Genomic DNA, 16,776 nt, shown 5'->3' with positions numbered 1-16,776 from the left:
TATATTGCTCTGTTCATCTTCAGTAATTGTTTTAGCATGGTCTCTCTTTTTGGAACCAAACAACCAAAACTGAAAGCAGAGGATCTCTTCTGCGCCGGATTCACCTCTCTGAAGAGAAGTTTGACTCGCTCATCGTCTGACACGTGGTGTTTTCTCATCTGCAGGGTCTGTTGTTTGTTTCCTCCTATTCTGGGCTGGTGGAGGTTCCTGTGGCCAACTGCTCCAACTACGTCAGCTGTGGAGAGTGTGTGTTGTCCAGAGACCCGTACTGCGCCTGGACAGGGCGGCTGTGTCGGGACGTTAGGATGGCTCCACCTGACAGGTACAAGCTCACATACAAATAAGCTGAAACACAGGGGCAATGTTTGAAACCCTCATTTTTAAAACGCCCACTTTTGATTTGTTAGTACCACAGCTCAGTTCTTACATCTGTATTTTTTCATTTTGGGAGCTTTCACAACTACCTTGTTCGGGCTGGACATTCAGACTTTTCACTTGAGTCTTTAACAGGTGTCTAAGTGCCTCAGACCTATGGACCAACTGTAGGCAGACTTAAAATAGGTGGTCTCTGTCCGGATGAAACGAACCATCGTTCTGATGGTTTGCTGTTGTTTTCATATTTGGACCTTTGGACAAATTGTAGGAAGTTAAGACGGCTTTAAACAAAAGAAGAAGAAAAATAAGCAAAAGCAGCTCACAGGATAGCTTGTAGTGATCACCTCAGTCGATATAATGTTTGATTGACGAGGATTTTCATTTTGGATGTAAAACCATAATGATATTACAGTAAAAAAGAAATAGGCAAAGTGAAACAGTTCATTCAATTTTCACCAGATGGCAAGTTAAAAAAAGAAATCTAAACTCATAACTCCCCAATCTGAACAAATACAAGTTAAATTAAGAAAGACATTTTTTTTAAAAGCACAAAAACAAGGTTCTAAAGGTCTACAGTCTACTAGAAGAAAATTCAGGGAATAATTACAATTAATTTTAAATGAACATTGGCAGCACATATTGACGATTATAGATATTGACATATTTCATTTTTGAGGAAAGTGGTTAACCAACCAAGAGGCAATAACAGAGCAAACCTGCTAACATGGCTAAAAACAGAACAAACAGAAAACTGAACAAGATAATTATAGAGGGGAAATATAAGAACAAACACAATGAAAGGAAATTAAACATATGTCAAGAATGTTTTTTGAAATGTGTTTTTCTGTGAACAATCACCCAAACAAACACATTCAGTCAACATGCAGCACTCATAGTCATGTGCTTCAACAAGTGGACAGTTGTCTGAGTCATAGTGATGAAGCTGTACTCCTAATAACAGAGAGAGAGTAAAACGAGAGCATCCACACACGGCTCCTCTCATTACAGCTGCTAACTGTCAACCTGTTGTTTTGTTTGCTATGCGCGGCCTCAGCCACTGGCAGCAGGATGTGGAGGAGGCCGACACCTCAGCCATTTGTAACAAGACGTTCCCCAGCGTCAGATCTGCCAGACCACCGGCCACTCGTGAGTGTGTGTTCTCTTTGTGCAGCCGTCTTTCGATCACATGTTGTTCGTCGCCTCAACGTCAGAGCTGTTGTACACTGTCACTGATTTGTCTGATGGCCCCAGATTCTGTGGGAAAGTAACACTGAGCTACTCAGGGATGTTACTCATCCAATGAAATTATAAATTCATCCATAACAAGTAACATATTGACCAAAACTTTAAAAGGAATATTATTTCAGCATTTTGGGAAATTATGCAGAAGATTTAAAGAGTTCCAGTTGATGAGAAGGTCAATACCACCCTCGTCATTCTAATCAGTGTGTGTAGCTGTTTTTATAATATCCTGGAATTCTTAGAAGGTGCTGTATGCAAGAATCCGATTGTCCGGACATTTTCAGGAGTTTCTCCTGCCAGCGCCTCAGTAAAAACTCCAGATAATGTCCGAGTGAGAACACAGCAGGAGATTCTCTGGATGATTTACTGCGACTTAGTGGGCACGATGGCGACATCCCTAAAGCGCGTCGGACATGAAACTGAAAACAAAAAAACTAAAAACAATACAAATTTCTCAGAATGAAATGAAGCACTGACAAAGATGCAGATTTGAGAGCTTTTGGTGATAAGGGCCGACACTGGAGTCATGTGCTGTAGACAAAAACATGATCTCCATAGCAGAATTTATACTCATTTATACGCCCGCCACCTGCCTGCTGCCCCACCCCTCACCTGAACACTCCTGTACAAGTCGCAGCGGAGAATCTCCTGCTGCATTGTGGATATTTGGAAAGAAAGACCAGACCCCACTGTGCGGACATTGTCTTGAGTTCATGTCTGAAAACAGCATGAATTAATTATGAAGCCACAGCCAGGATCCGTCTTCTCATAATTATGAACTATTCCTTTAAGACTTATTCAGTGTAATATTGATTCAATGTGTTTTTGAGCATCATTTTTCTCTTTTTATTGATATGTATTTATAGGTGGCTCCCATTGCCAGTTAATTACGATCCCAGCCAACACGTTCAGGGTCCTCCCCTGTAAGCTGAGATCCAACCTGGCACAGAGGAGGTGGCGTTACAGTGACAGTGCCAGCCAGTTCGTCTATGCCACTCCCGAGGGAAACCTGGTCGTGGTGGCTCAGGGCGACAGGATGGAGACCTACGAGTGCTGGTCAGAGGAGGAGGGATTTCGTCAGCTGCTGGCTAACTTCTGTGTGAGGGCCGAGCCCCGTCTGGAGAGCACCACTCTGATTGGTCACTCTCGCACGCCACACATTAAGCAGGAGAGCATCATCCTGCCTGGCATGTCTCCCTCTGAGCAAGTCCACACGAAGACGTACTGGAATGAGCTGATTGTGGTGTGCGCCCTGCTGGCGTTCTCCCTCGTGGTGTTCTCCTTGTTCATCATCTACAGGAACCGCGATCACATGAAGTCCATGCTGAAGCAGGGCGAGTGTCCCAACATGCAGCAGAAGAAGCCGAGGATAGTGGGAAAGCCTGCGGAGAGCTTACCGCTCAACGGTAACCCCATCCCCGTTTCCACCTCAGATCACAAGGGCTACCAGACGTTAAATGACAACTACATCTGCAGCACGCCCACACACGAGTCCTCACCAGATAACAGCAAGAGCTTCTCTGAATCCTCAGACCGGCGGCCGCTCAACCTGAAGGAGAGCCACGTGGAATACTCCCCGACCTGCCCTCGGCCCAGAGTGAGGCTCGGCTCAGAGATAAAAGACTCTATCGTATGAGAGCACAGTACAAGCTAAAAGATGCCGCCCTGTATCTCCGCAAAAGATTCGGGCCACTGAGCGAAGGAGAGGAGATGCTGACATCCTCCAACATCACAGCACATCTTTTTATTTTAGCCATCTTTGTTCTGTGATAATGCGCGGAGGTCATTTCTTTTAATCATTTCCACTCCAGAATCCAGAGATCAGTCTGGTTTCCCCGCACGAGGCCAGAGAAGGAAGCAGCGCAACAATCCGGTTTCAACCAGGATCACTAAACGTGGCAGCTGCTAAGAATAGTTCAAATAACAGTCTTTATTTTTAGTCCATGTCATGGCCACTAACAGCGTGTGTGCGAGAGTAGGGCTGGGCAATATTAGAGAAGACATAACGAAACAAACTCTTCTCCAAATCAATATTTATCACAATATCTCTTTAGATAAGATCATACGATCCAACAATAAATTATCTAGTTGATGTCCATCACATGCTGTAATAAAAACAATAGACAATAAATTATAACTATAGATATGTTGTCCAGTTCTTTATGAGTATGTATAACTGCACACGGCTGCCATACACACTGTTATTATGCCCACTCAAACCACGCTACAGCTACACAGAGACGAAGAGGTCAGGTTCAGGAGAGTAGAGCACATTCATTATGATCCACACACTATGGAAGCAAGTCAGACGCACATTTGTCCCTCTTGAATAAATGTCACGACTGTGCGAGGTGATGAAAGACGAGGCAGACCAGGAGAAAACTACAGCACCTTGGCTAAAAAGAGTCTGTTGGAACAAGGACTTTTAAGAAAGATCATCAAAGAAATGTGAGCAGATGTGATGCTCCGGGGCCTAAAAACGGACGTGTACCTCCTGGATTCATCTTGATCAAACGCGGCTTGTCTCACTGATACAAAACTGCACCATGGACCATCGCTGCTCATGTGAGACAGCCCTGTTCTTCAGTATTGACCTGCAGGTGCCAACGATGAGTTAATAAGAGACACAGAAAAGAGACTTGACATTTCAAACACAAAGAGCCAAGTAAAAAAAAAAAAAAAGGCAGGGAGGGTGCATCCACACCTCTACCATGTTCAGGGCAGCACCGAAATCATCATGTGCACTGTGCCAAAAAAATACCAACTAAATAACTTGATTGTCTTATCTCGACGCAATAGTGCCATTCTGTTATAACCATTCCCATCTCATGTGTTACCGTTGATCACTGTCGGAGAGACGATGGAACGGGAGTTGGGTCTCACAAAAGTTAAGTGGCACCAATACTGTATGAAATGTGAAGTTGAAATCTGTTGAAGACTGTTAGCTCATTTTTGAACTGTGTTTGGGGAAAATGATTGCCCTTCATGTAAAATCAGGTCTGGGGCCTAAGGACCATGTGGTGGCCACTTTTCCTTCAGCTAGTACATAGAGGATTGATCTGCCTTCTTAGTGTTCACACTGAAACATACAGGTGAAACTAGTTTCAGACTAGACTGAGCTCGGTGAGCACTAACAATATAATCCGTGTAGTCAGCCCACTCAGAGTTGCTGTAGTTCAGAGACTTGCTATTAGAAACTGTAAAGTGATGAAAGTGCACAGAGTCGACTCAGAATAACCTCCACCGCAGAAGGTTTCATTTCATACACATGGCATCCACAACAGTCCAGTGTCAATAAGTCATAAATGTGAAAGCACAAGTAATCAGGGTGTTGAATTCTTACAGGTTTGCACATTTTAGTAAAAATCAGAGCATGTTCTAAAAAATGCAACTACTGAGAGACCGAAAGACACAGCGGCTGCTAAGGAAAATGTTTTTTGTAGAAATCAGATATCACAGGGACCAGTGCAGCCATTGCAAACACTCTTTCTCCCACATTGCTTAGACTTCTGAGAGTTATCAAGCAGAATTTTCCAAAGATGTAGAAGACAGTTAGTGTTGTGAAAATCTGAATAAAAAACATTGTGTGACCATGAGACAATATGGCACCACATGTCTTAGAACACATCACCAGTTCACGATCAATAATCCTACAGTATATACTCCAGTATCACACAGAGTCAGCATTTATGCTATTTCCCACACTGAGCAGATGACGAGACACTATGTAACGCTACAAGTGCAACAAGTTGACAAAGTGATTGCACAGTTTACTGTGTAACAGTGGTCAGTGTTTCTTTTTTTATTTAGTTTCTGTTGTGTATATAAAGTATCTGTGTGTAATATTGTGTGTTTTTAAGGGACTTGTGCAAGATGTGTTGTAGAGATAGTCTTGAAACTATAGAGAGTGAACACTGCTGATATTTGTTTTTTCATAAAGATGCTTTACTGCCTACTCCAGCGAACATTTCAACTGTTGCACAGAACGCAGCACATTTCTCTCCACGTGGTTCGTTCAGCACCTGGATGGATTTTCATCCAGCACATCAAAGCAGATTTAAAAGTCTAAAATTTCAAGTCAGATTTAAAAGTTAAATTTGGGGGAAAATGGCGTTAAAAGTACAACATTTGGATTATTTATTATTGTTACCATCGGACAGAGCCAGGTTAGCCATTTTAACCCATTTCAAGCCTTTGTGCTAAGCTAACTAAGTTAGTTAGCTACTTCTGGTGGTCTACAGACATGTTTTGATTTATGTCGTACTGAATTAAAGTGTGGTTCTGTTGGAAATAGGTTTTATCACCATATTGTTGGGAGTTAGATGAGATAATAGATGCCACTCAAGTATGCATTATATGAAGCTAAAAACTAATTTGATTAGCTTAGCTTAGTTTTGCAAAAAGACAGGAAACAGAGGGAAACAACTAATCTGAATGTAAAAGTTTTGTCCCCTTAAAATTGAAACTCTCAAACTTGTGTAAGTCAATGTCCTCAGCCAAATGGTTTGGCTCAGAGCTGCGTATAAAACAGCAGTAGATTTTTGTATATCACGGGTCAAAGGTGACCAATGTGGAACTCGAACATGCCTTTTGTGGTATCTCCAAAATATGAGCGTCATGCGCTCTAGCCCACCTGACGACCCTTAAAGGATGAGCGGTAACGATAATAGATGTATGGAAGGTTTCTGGATGCTGAATAACCTGCTTTGATATGCTTGATGGATAACCTCACAACATTTGAATAAAATGCCTTTAGACGTCACGTAGTTCTGCCTTTAGCCATGTGCTACACTGTATACTACCCAGCAGTGACCTCACCAACAGAGATGTGGTGAATGGCGTGATTGTAATCCTCCGTGGGCGCTCTTAACTCCACAACACAGCACGGGTCTACTATAGATTTACAGTTTCACCTAAGCCATCATTAACTTTACCTGGGAGCTGCTCAAAATCTTGTACCATTCTGTCTTGGCTTGTGTCAAAAGTCATGTGAATGCACATATTAATAAAACTTATCGGAACAGTTCAGTATTTAACAGTAATCTTACTTTTTGATCTTGTATATTCATTGTAATAATACAATTTTACCCTCATAGTCAATAATGCAAAAAGGGTAAATACTGTGTCAAAAATGTTGTGCATATTTATTAATGAAGTGCTTTTTATTTTAAAAAGCAGATTGTCAGTGGCTGATGCTTCATTTTGAGTGGCTCCTCTGTAATGCAACATACTGTACTGGACATGAATGTAGCCAAGTATATTTTATTTTCAGCAATCTATTTTCCTAAACTGGCGTAAGTAGGCCATCCATTGTGACATCTGTTCAGGGTTTAGTATAAACGGCCGTACAACAGAAACCCAGCACAAGAGAAGTAGTAAATATTTGTGCTGCTCCGTGTTGTACTGCAGTTGGATGCAAGCACAGCTCCAAACTCTCCACCTGGGCTCAGCCGTGAGACACAGCGACAGCTTTGCCTCAGCATACCGAACACCATAAGCTTAGTTGACTGAAATACTATTAGACAAATGTGGTCTTGCCTGCATGATTTCTTTTTTTTTTTTTTATCTGTTGTGTACAAATAACATTGTCAACTGTATTTTTTGTATCATTGAGATTTGTGACTGTTGTTTTTATTATATTGTACATAAAAAGCACTTTATTTTAATTTTTTAAGATAAATGAATAAAATACATGTTTTGTCACATGCACGCGTCAGTCCGTTTACTGTTGTTAATTGCTGTGTTCAGTCTTGGGCCATTGCACAGAACTGTGAGAAAGACATTAATAGCAAATATGCATTTACATGTGGGTGTTAAAACAAACTAAGGCCATAAAAACAAACGTATTAAATCTGGTGGTCAAAGTTTGATAAACTGTAAAGAACACTTTATTAATATAACAATCCAAACAACCTCTTCCTGCTTTTTGCATCTTTCACAATGGAAATGGAGTGTACGAATAGATATAAGTAATTGTATTGTATATATTTTATCTTTCTGTATTTGCATGTGTACTTTTTGCAGTGCATGTGTTTTGATGATGTTCATCTCACACACCGTACTAAACAGATTTTTGACACTCATTGTAATTTGATCAGTGCGTATTGAGTGTCACCTCACTTTTAAATACAGGTTAATTTAATCAATTATCTTTATTGTTAATTTACATTTACTTCATGATTCTCAAAAAGTTAATTCGACCTGTACAAAGTGTATCCTGCTTCTCATCCGGTGTCGGCTGGGATTGACTCCAGCTCCCCCCGAAAGTTAATTCATGCATTCATGAATCAGGAAATGCTGCAATTTGTCTTCTCACTAGTCCATCAAAGCATTTATAATTTTTAGCACCACACTGAAAATTGAGCCACTCGAAGGAAGAGGCCTGAGCATCTCCCACCCAGCTACAGTTGTGGATTCACACAGACACGGAGGGCAGCCCTGTCATAAACATCAGCTTTGATGAATCAATACATAGTTATATTTGTGCTGTGTAGCCGGCACCTGGACTGACGGAGGATGACACACTGCTCTTCTGTCTGATCGTGTTTCAGCTCGGGTAAAGACTGGGCTTTGTTTTCTCTCCAGTTTGTCAGTCAGATGTGGACTTTGACCTCAGAACAGGCTCATCAATGCAGAGATCTCTTCGTTTTATTCCTCTACTGTTACGCTCTGACGCCACTGCAGATGGTCGTCTCTCTGTGATTCACTCAGCTTGGCAGTCATCAACAAGTTTGAGGATCTTCACCTGAAGTCTCTTGAGTTTTTTATGTATTCAGCTTTTTGCATCTATTCCCGACCACAGCTGTTGTAAATATTAACCAACACCCAACCCCCTCTGACAACTGTGCAGAGCATATCTCTGACCATCTTTTGCATAGCACATCTGCGAACATCCAGCCTGTTGGGATGGCTCACAATTTATTATATTAAGACCAAGTTACATATGAGGGAGAGAGAGAAAAATGCATCGTCTGTCATTGCTGTGTTATGACAGATGTTATCTGACCATTCAATCATCTGCAGTCGATGGTAAAGTGCTTGAAAGAAATCTGAGTGCGTGCTGTCTCTGAATGTAGATTTTGACCATCTGGCCTCATAAACAACAAGCAGACTCAGTGGAACATGTTTTATTTCATTTATGAGTATCAAAACCAGCTTCATTACCACATCACATATATTTACTCGTCTGTCAAATGCAACTCATTAGACTGTCTAGCAGCAATATGAGTATTACAGAGCTGAACCTAATACCAGTGATGGCAGAAGTGCTCAGACATTAAGAATGTAAGTCCTTGCTTTAAAATATACGAGAAAAATATACTATCTATAAATATAAAATGTACCAAGTGCTTGCAGATTGTAGCCTATTCCCTAATGCAAGGGTTTTATTTCATTGTGCCGAGTGTATATTCTGTCTAATACAAGAATACAGACATATAAACAACGAATGCTGCAGATGATGCTACTCAAAACACTTGCATTGTCATATAAATTAATTAATCGATCTAATCAGTGGATAAAGTGACAAGTTCCTGCAAATAAATCTACCACAGTAAAGTACCAATATAAACAAACTGTACTTAATTACATAAATGAAGTATATGTACTTTGTTACATGTAGGAGGTTAACACAGGGTTTGAATTTGTGTGAATATCAAACAGATCAGGGATGAATGGAAAACACTTAAATGAATAATCGCTATGTGAGTGAGAGGAAGCAATAAAGTATGCACTAACAAATGGTTGGGCTTCGAGGTCATTTATGTGGTGCACCGCAAAGATCTATTTCAGGACCCTTGTTTTCTTACATAAGGTCCAGCTGAGCACATCATGTATTGCAACAGTAAAGCAAGGATGGAAGGAGAAGAGTCCTTGCCTGAGTTAGTGTCTGCATCAGGATATGAAATTACAGATCAATTCACTAAACGTACTAATGAGGGAGTGTGCTTTCACGGACATGCCTAAACTGACCCCAATCAGTTTTCTGCTGAGCCTCAGTCCCAAAGTCCGCCCCAACATGTATAAAATATTCTGCAGGGAGTTCTGCTCATACTGGACAGTGCGCTGCGAATAAGGCTCACCTTGTTGAAGTCCGGACTCTCCTGCTGAGACACAGATCAGCTGCCAGCAGGAATAAGAGGCCTCTTCCCTCACCTACTGCACATGTACGTGAACGTGATGGAGTGGATACCCAGTACCCAGCGCCATTCGTCAAGAGTGACTCAGAGTTGACAAAAACAAAAAGAAGCCTGTCCATTCTCATCTTTTCTTCTCACGCTATCTGTCCCTGTCTGTCTTCCTGTCTCTTGTTCTGATTCTCAGTGTACTTTCTCTCCTCTGACACCCTGGGACAGATCCCATTTGCTTTCAACACCAGCCGCTCGTCTGCTGTCACCGAACATTTGATGAAGAGCAAAGACGGTAATTTGCCATTCATTATTAACAAATCAATGCACTGTGAAAAGTGCCTTTTGTTTGCCGCAGCCTCGAAAACAATTACAGTCACCTTGCGTTTCAGCTGTGATTGCGTTGCATATTTCATGGTGATGCTTCGTTGATGGAGAAATTGAAAAGCAGATTTACTTTTCACAGTCAACGAAGGGAAATCGCTCCAGACCCAACTTCTCAGGTCACACTGTCTCGTCGCTCTTCAAAACTGGATGTTTATATATTGTTGAACGGATGATGATTGTAACTCATCTGGTAAAAACCTGAAACATGAAGTGATCCACAAAGAGTAGAATCTGCAAGTTTTGTCCCATTTAGTTTGGTTTAGTGTTGATTTCAGTAAACAGGGGTTTTTTTTTGACACTCTGAAATTAAAGAGGAATTTGTGTGAAGTGCAGTGTACAGTCTTTATTCTCCCGGAGGGGACAAGCAATTAGACACAAGTTTGTGCTTGTACATCAAGTGTGGTTGAAATTCCTCCTCCTTTTGTGCTCCTTGTACAGCAGATTAGACAAACAGTTTGATATTTGGGAAGACAGACTTAAAGCCGCAGCCATCAGACAGTTTGCTTAGCACAAAGACTGGAAACAGTGGCCCCTGCTCTGTCCAGAGGTAACAAAACCAACCAGCACCCTCACAGAGGGATTATGAGCTGGATTAACTTCCTGCAGTCTTCAGGCTCTCAGGAGGCCAATAAATTACACGGCACATTTCCACAAAATGTCAGCATGTTCCTTTAAAATGCTTGTAATTCTGATGAGGGTATTTTTTTCACTCCAAACTGCTGAAAATGTTACGTGTGTAGAGTTTGCTACGGACTGTATGTGGACTGTATTTCCAACCATCTCACAGCCAACCAGAGGCCAATCATTTATCTCCAGCGAGCGAGCGCCCATGACTCTTTGCATGTGGACAAATTCACTCACACACACGGACATGTTTTCCTGCACCTTCCTGGAGCTCAGGTGACTCTGGTTCAGAGGAAAGGCAACAGTGTTAAAATCAAATGATCTTCAGTGTCTCAATCGCCATCATAAGAAGCAGTCATCTGAAGGCCATTAAAAGTCAATGAAGCAGCACAGGAAGAGTAAATTCTGCATTGTAGGTTAGTATAATTTTATGGTGCTGTGATATTAAAATTATAATTGTATTAATAAATATTTACAGACACATAAAAATTAATTCATGCTGCCTGCCGCTGAGTCACAAAACTGCAGCATGAGATCCAACCTGAGACTTATCGGTTGGTGTCTGTTCCTCCTGCCCCATCATTACCTCCGCCAAGGAGATTATATTTTCATCTGTGTGTTTGTTTGTCTGTTAGCTAGCAGGATAATGCAAAAACTACTAGACAGATTACCATGTTTCTGCTTTGTTCCTGTTTCCTCTCTTGTCTCCCCCGTAGTCCCACCCTGATTCTGTTGATCAGTCATTGAGGTGCATGTGCTCTGGGGTCTGAGGCCCTTCAAGGCTCCTGTGTCAGGACCAGAGGGAGACGTTTCCAGTGTGAGGACTGCTGGGTTTCTGTGTCTCAGCCTGGGATATTAACGTTGCTTATGTTGTCTTTGAGGGTTAATACATCCCATGGTTTGAGTTGTTTTAAAGGTTTCTGTTGTTGATTGAGCTCAGTGGTGGTCAGTGGTTTTAAGAGTTGTATGAATTCATTACATTTTAGATGTGAATCCAGACTTTTTTCACTTATTCTGAACATCGCAAGATATGCCTTTTTTACAATTTCACTGATTTCCCAGGGGATTATTCTTGGATCTTGATGAGGAAAAATCTTCCACCTTCAGGAAAGTGATATCTTAGTGTGTGCAGCTTGGTGCAGCTTGTTGCAACCTCGGTTAAGGTTTGAACTCATGTAACCATTCTAGTTGTGTGTTGTATCAAAGCTCTGCTACAACAGGGTGTTTGCCAGTGCTTCCATATCTCAACAAATTCAGTAAAGGGAGCATAAAGAGATGGAGCGGTTGTGAATGTAATGAGATTAATTAGGTTAACAACTTCCTTTTCTCTAAATTGTGAATCTCTCATCACCACTTAGCTCTTCTCTTGGTCTGTTTGAAGAAAAACTTTGCCAGAGCCCACTGACGTGGTTCTGTTTGAACCTTACGTTTGAGTTTAAGTGAGATCTACACCGAGCTGTAAGTGGAGTATCATGGATAATGGCAGATAAGGTCTGAATCTTTTCAGTTTTAAGCAACCTGCTGATTCTGCATTTGCCCCTCATCACTATTCAGCTCCTCAGCTACACTCTCGATATCTGAGATGGAAGAAAGCTAAACTGGTGACTTAATTATACGCTCTGTAAATCGGAGGAAACAAACCCACTGGATTTCGGTAAGTAGACACACAGCTTATTGACTATAAATAGGCTGAGGTGTGGCCTCAGTGAAACATCAGCAGTATGCATTTGTGCTCATGCTGGCAGATGACAGTCATAATACAAAATGGTCTGCTGCAGGGTATATACATATATATATGTGTCTGTGTGTCTTGCTTCAATTCAGTAGAATAAAACATTCATCCAAAGCCTTCAGACTGAATCATAATCCCTCACACTGTGTGCTGCTGACTCAAGACCAGAGAGAGAGCACACAATACAACATAACCTCATCAGCCAAACACAATTTCTACTCAGTCTCAGTATGAATGAACCCAATGTTCAGCATTTAAAATACATGGGGGTGTGCTTCCACCTAGTGGCCAGTATGTTACTGCAGCCTTATATTGTTGCTGGCATGGTTGGTTTATTTACTCCCTGTTACACAACAGACTTATCCACAAGTTGTGTGGGCAGGATGTTATCTTATGTTATTAATGGAAAGTAGATCTTGCTTTAAGAGATAATCTGTACTATGACCTGCTGTATGTAAACATTAAGGGAATTCTACAAATGCCCTTAGAACAAATGTCCTTCAGAGTCCTTGAAGCTGCAGCAGTCATAAATGACATGAGACGATATTAACAAATCAACTGCATTCTTAAAGTGCAAATGGTGCGTTACTTGAGGAGTTTGGCTTGACAGATATTATCACTATTTATCTTGTAACGGCATCATGTTGATGTAGGTTGAGCAGAAGGGATTAGAGGCAGTTAAACGATATTTCACTGACTTGTTTAAGACAGAAAACACAGTTAAGCTGTGTATTTTTCAGTTAAATCTTTTTGTATGATTGTTTAATGGATCTAGTGGTCATAGTTTTAATCAGGGATAGTTTGACTGATACGTAAATTCTAGCAGGAACAGTTTTAGTGGATGAGTAGAAACATCTACACAGGTTTTGTGGTGACATCACAATAGCAACACATCATACAGGCTGTCTGTCTAACAAATGCTATAAATTAGTTGCAATGTTTTGTGATGATTATGTTATTATTCATCTTGAAGAAAATATTTACATACAAACATTTGCAATATTGTTTTTTTTAGTTAAGACAAATCTCTAGCTTTGAAAACCTGACTCAAAGTATGCAGCTCAAATGATCCAGATACTAGAATGTTCAGACAAATCTCTTGAAATTGTTATATTACTGACAATTCCTCACTCCCTCCACCAAAATAACTATTCAGTAAATTAAATCTAAATATAATACCTTTAAAAAATACCAAACATGGTTAGAAAGCAAGCATTTGCCATTTGTTGAGCTATAACACCAACATTCAGAGTAACTCAAGCAAGCATGAAATAAAAAGATACACTTTATTTGAAACCAGCAGGGGACATTCTTGTACAAAAATACACAAGTGTTACGCAGATGTTTTGTGTCAGGAATTGTTCATCTCTCTCCCGCTGCTTACACCACTGATGGTCCTCTGCATGCAGAACCAACGTGGGACAACCACTACCTTGCTCAGACATAATTTCACTGTGTAAAATAACAAATCCGACAAGCAATGTCATTTGCCATAGGGTAGAATGTGGGATCCTAGAATCTTGAGTATAGACAACGATGACAGATCCATTCTCATAAATATCAGGAAGAATGCTGAACATGAGATGTTCTTGAAAGGTTGAATTTAACTCCCAACTTCATTTTTTCTCGGTGCTTTTCCCAGCATCATTCGCCTTTTTCTGCTTTTGTTGCATTATCTCGGCATCCCTTGGGGAGAATTCAGAATAAAAAAACACAGAGTTAGTCCACTGACTCACACACACCAGTAACATCTGTAATGATTTAACTGGAATAGATTATCAAGTGAAAATAACTAGCTTTTTTATTTTGCAGCACTGCTAACATGAGTTATTACTGCACAACTGTGTCATTAGGAGGTTTGGAGGATTTATTTATAACGGGTAAACAACTATATGATGGGCAAGGACTGAAATAGACCAGATTTTCACATTTAAGTTGCAATTAAATACATGATAGAGCACTGCAAAAATCCATTGCTCATGTTTGTGGTGTGTGTATGTTTCTTAAGTCCCATGCACACTGCTGCCTAAAGATTGTGTGTTTTTTTAAATATAATGCACACTGCTGCCTAAAGATTGTGTTTTTTTTTAAAATATAATGCACACTGCTGCCTAATTTTTTTATAGTCTAGAGATTGTTTGTTTCTCAAATATAATGCACACTGCTGCCTAAAGATTGTGTTTTTTTTAAATATAATGCACACTGCTGCCTAATTTTTTTTATTAATTTTTATAGTCTAGAGATTGTTTGTTTCTCAAATATAAAGCACACTGCTGCCTAAAGATTGTGTATGTTTCCTCAGTCCCATGCACACTACTGTCTGAAGATTGTTTAGTTTCTTGAATCGTATGCACGCTGCTGCCTACCTCTGCTTCCTTGCAGCAGCAGACAGCCCGTCGTCGCCCCTCTTCCCTTTCCCACCATCAGTCTGCTTTTTGGCATTCTTCAGGCGTGCAAGTTCACGTTGGTTTCCTCCTGCGGTGAGAAACAAAACGTACAAAAACAACAATGAGGCTGTGAAACTGTACCGAGCAGCACAGTGGTTATGAGGGCTACACCCTTAAAACACCGTAATCGTCATAAATACCAGAGGGGCAGGGGGACCACCGACATATGAGCATCTAAAAACAATGATTGGTAAAACGGTGTGAGTGTAATGAGAAGCGATGATGGCGTAAACAAGGCTGCAGCAAAACACCAGAGCAGCCGACGTGGCAGCGAGTGTCTCCGGAGCAGTACCGCAGCCCAGGGGGCAGCAGAGCATCCTGCCTCCGTCACCACGGCCTGTATCGTCGGGGGACTGAGGACAAACACCGCAGAGACATCCACACGTGAACACACTCCCTGAGTGATGGCCCCTCCTGTGAGCTACGAGCGGCGCCGACACGCAAACATTCGAGCTGTGTCGCTGCTCGCCGAGGCTAAGCGTTAGGCCGAGGAATCTGACTATCAACTGGAACACTAACGACCCAATGGCCCATCCATGACGATAACTTTAACCCAAACAGCAGCAGATGCTGGTCCACTCCGTCTAAACCCTCCACCTCAGCAGTAACAGTGATGTGTGTGTTTTACGAACCAAGACAACACTGGCGTCAATTCCAGTCGAATAAGGTTACGTCTGTTTCAGCAAATAGACGCCATCCTGTGCGGGCTAACAGCTGAGGCTAGCGAGCGGCGGAGGGGACGAGCCCAGACTACACGCAATAGATTAATGTAGGTGAATGTCTATCAACCAGATTCTGTGTTGATACCCACTGGTCATTTTAGTAATGGACGCTTGGTTCGGCAGGTCTCCAGAAAAGCTCAGCCACGGGGCCGCGGGATCCCTTCTCGTCGCTCCAGTCGCTGCTGCTGTAGCTTCTCCTGCGCTTCTCTGAGCTGCGGAGTGCGCGCGACACTTCCGCCCGACAACCACAACACTCCGCTCCGCCCACTGCGCATGCGCCACAGCGCCAGCAGCGCAAATAAAACCAATCAGTAATGATAGTGATAATAATATGAACTGCATTTGTTTAGCACTTATCTGAACAAAGTTACAAAGTGCTTCACAGGGACAATAATAAAACCCATGGCTAGAAGAAGAATAGATTCTAATAAAAAAAGGCAATTCACTTTTGAGCCACGGAGCAGGTTGTTGCGGTTGTTGTAATGAAAATAGTAACTTCAATTGTACCTTGGTGTAATCAAATATTTCAGCCTATTAATCACAATAACGTTGAGAGAGGATACAAGTAAATCTGACTGGCATTAGACATTAGCTTTGCTCAAAATGTGTTGAGTGAATGAAGGTCTGAGACAAACTTATATATAACAATAATAATGATAATACTAATCTATCATCATCCACCTAACCCATCCATTATTATTATTATTATAAAGATTATTTCAGAATCCCACACGTTAATTTAAGTATGTGACTGCTTTGTAAATTAATGTATGTTGAAGGCCACGCAAAACAATTGTATTGTTTATTGTTGTATAATATTATAATGTATTCTTGCACATGCATATAGGGACACACATGGGCTTGTGTGACTGTACACACTTGCTTTGCATCCAGTGTCATTTGCATTATAATGTGCAATCAGTTTCACATCCTATGGTGTCTCTGTTAGTATGTTGCGTTTGTCACATTCTCTGTGAATCTGTACTGGACAGCCACTAAACCAGTTGACTGTAACTTCAGTCATAATTCTCAGCAGGAATTAAATCACCCTGTAAGTGTTCACTTAAACCAGCAGGTGGCAGACTGTGCTAAAGTTAAAAAATAAATTATACAATTACTCT

General features: G+C 41.2%; 2 protein-coding genes across 2 annotated transcripts in view; one reads left to right on the top strand and one right to left on the bottom strand.

Annotated features, from left to right (window-relative positions):
- sema4bb (sema domain, immunoglobulin domain (Ig), transmembrane domain (TM) and short cytoplasmic domain, (semaphorin) 4Bb) overlaps nucleotides 1–3,759 on the top strand; it is a 44,023-nt gene extending 40,264 nt beyond the window's left edge. Inside the window, exons 13-15 of the mRNA XM_020080174.2 lie at nucleotides 165–322; nucleotides 1,430–1,521; nucleotides 2,484–3,759. Of these exons, the coding sequence (XP_019935733.1) occupies nucleotides 165–322; nucleotides 1,430–1,521; nucleotides 2,484–3,253 (1,020 nt within the window). The 3' untranslated portion in view covers nucleotides 3,254–3,759. The remainder of the gene's footprint in view (nucleotides 1–164; nucleotides 323–1,429; nucleotides 1,522–2,483) is intronic.
- A 9,994-nt stretch (nucleotides 3,760–13,753) lies between these two features.
- Nucleotides 13,754–15,920, bottom strand: serf2b (small EDRK-rich factor 2b). The gene is made up of 3 exons (XM_020079661.2): nucleotides 15,745–15,920; nucleotides 14,853–14,961; nucleotides 13,754–14,172 (listed from the first exon to the last, which is right to left on the bottom strand). Exons 1-3 carry the CDS (start codon nucleotides 15,749–15,751, stop codon nucleotides 14,103–14,105), a joined length of 186 nt encoding a protein of 61 aa, XP_019935220.1. The 5' UTR covers nucleotides 15,752–15,920; the 3' UTR covers nucleotides 13,754–14,102.
- Nucleotides 15,921–16,776: the final 856 nt, after the last annotated feature.

The sequence above is a fragment of the Paralichthys olivaceus genome, chromosome 1, assembly GCF_024713975.1.
Source record: "Paralichthys olivaceus isolate ysfri-2021 chromosome 1, ASM2471397v2, whole genome shotgun sequence".
NCBI lineage: Eukaryota > Metazoa > Chordata > Actinopteri > Pleuronectiformes > Paralichthyidae > Paralichthys > Paralichthys olivaceus.
The sequence above is the reverse complement of the archived record's forward strand: the minus strand, read 5'-3'. Positions and strand labels throughout refer to the sequence as shown.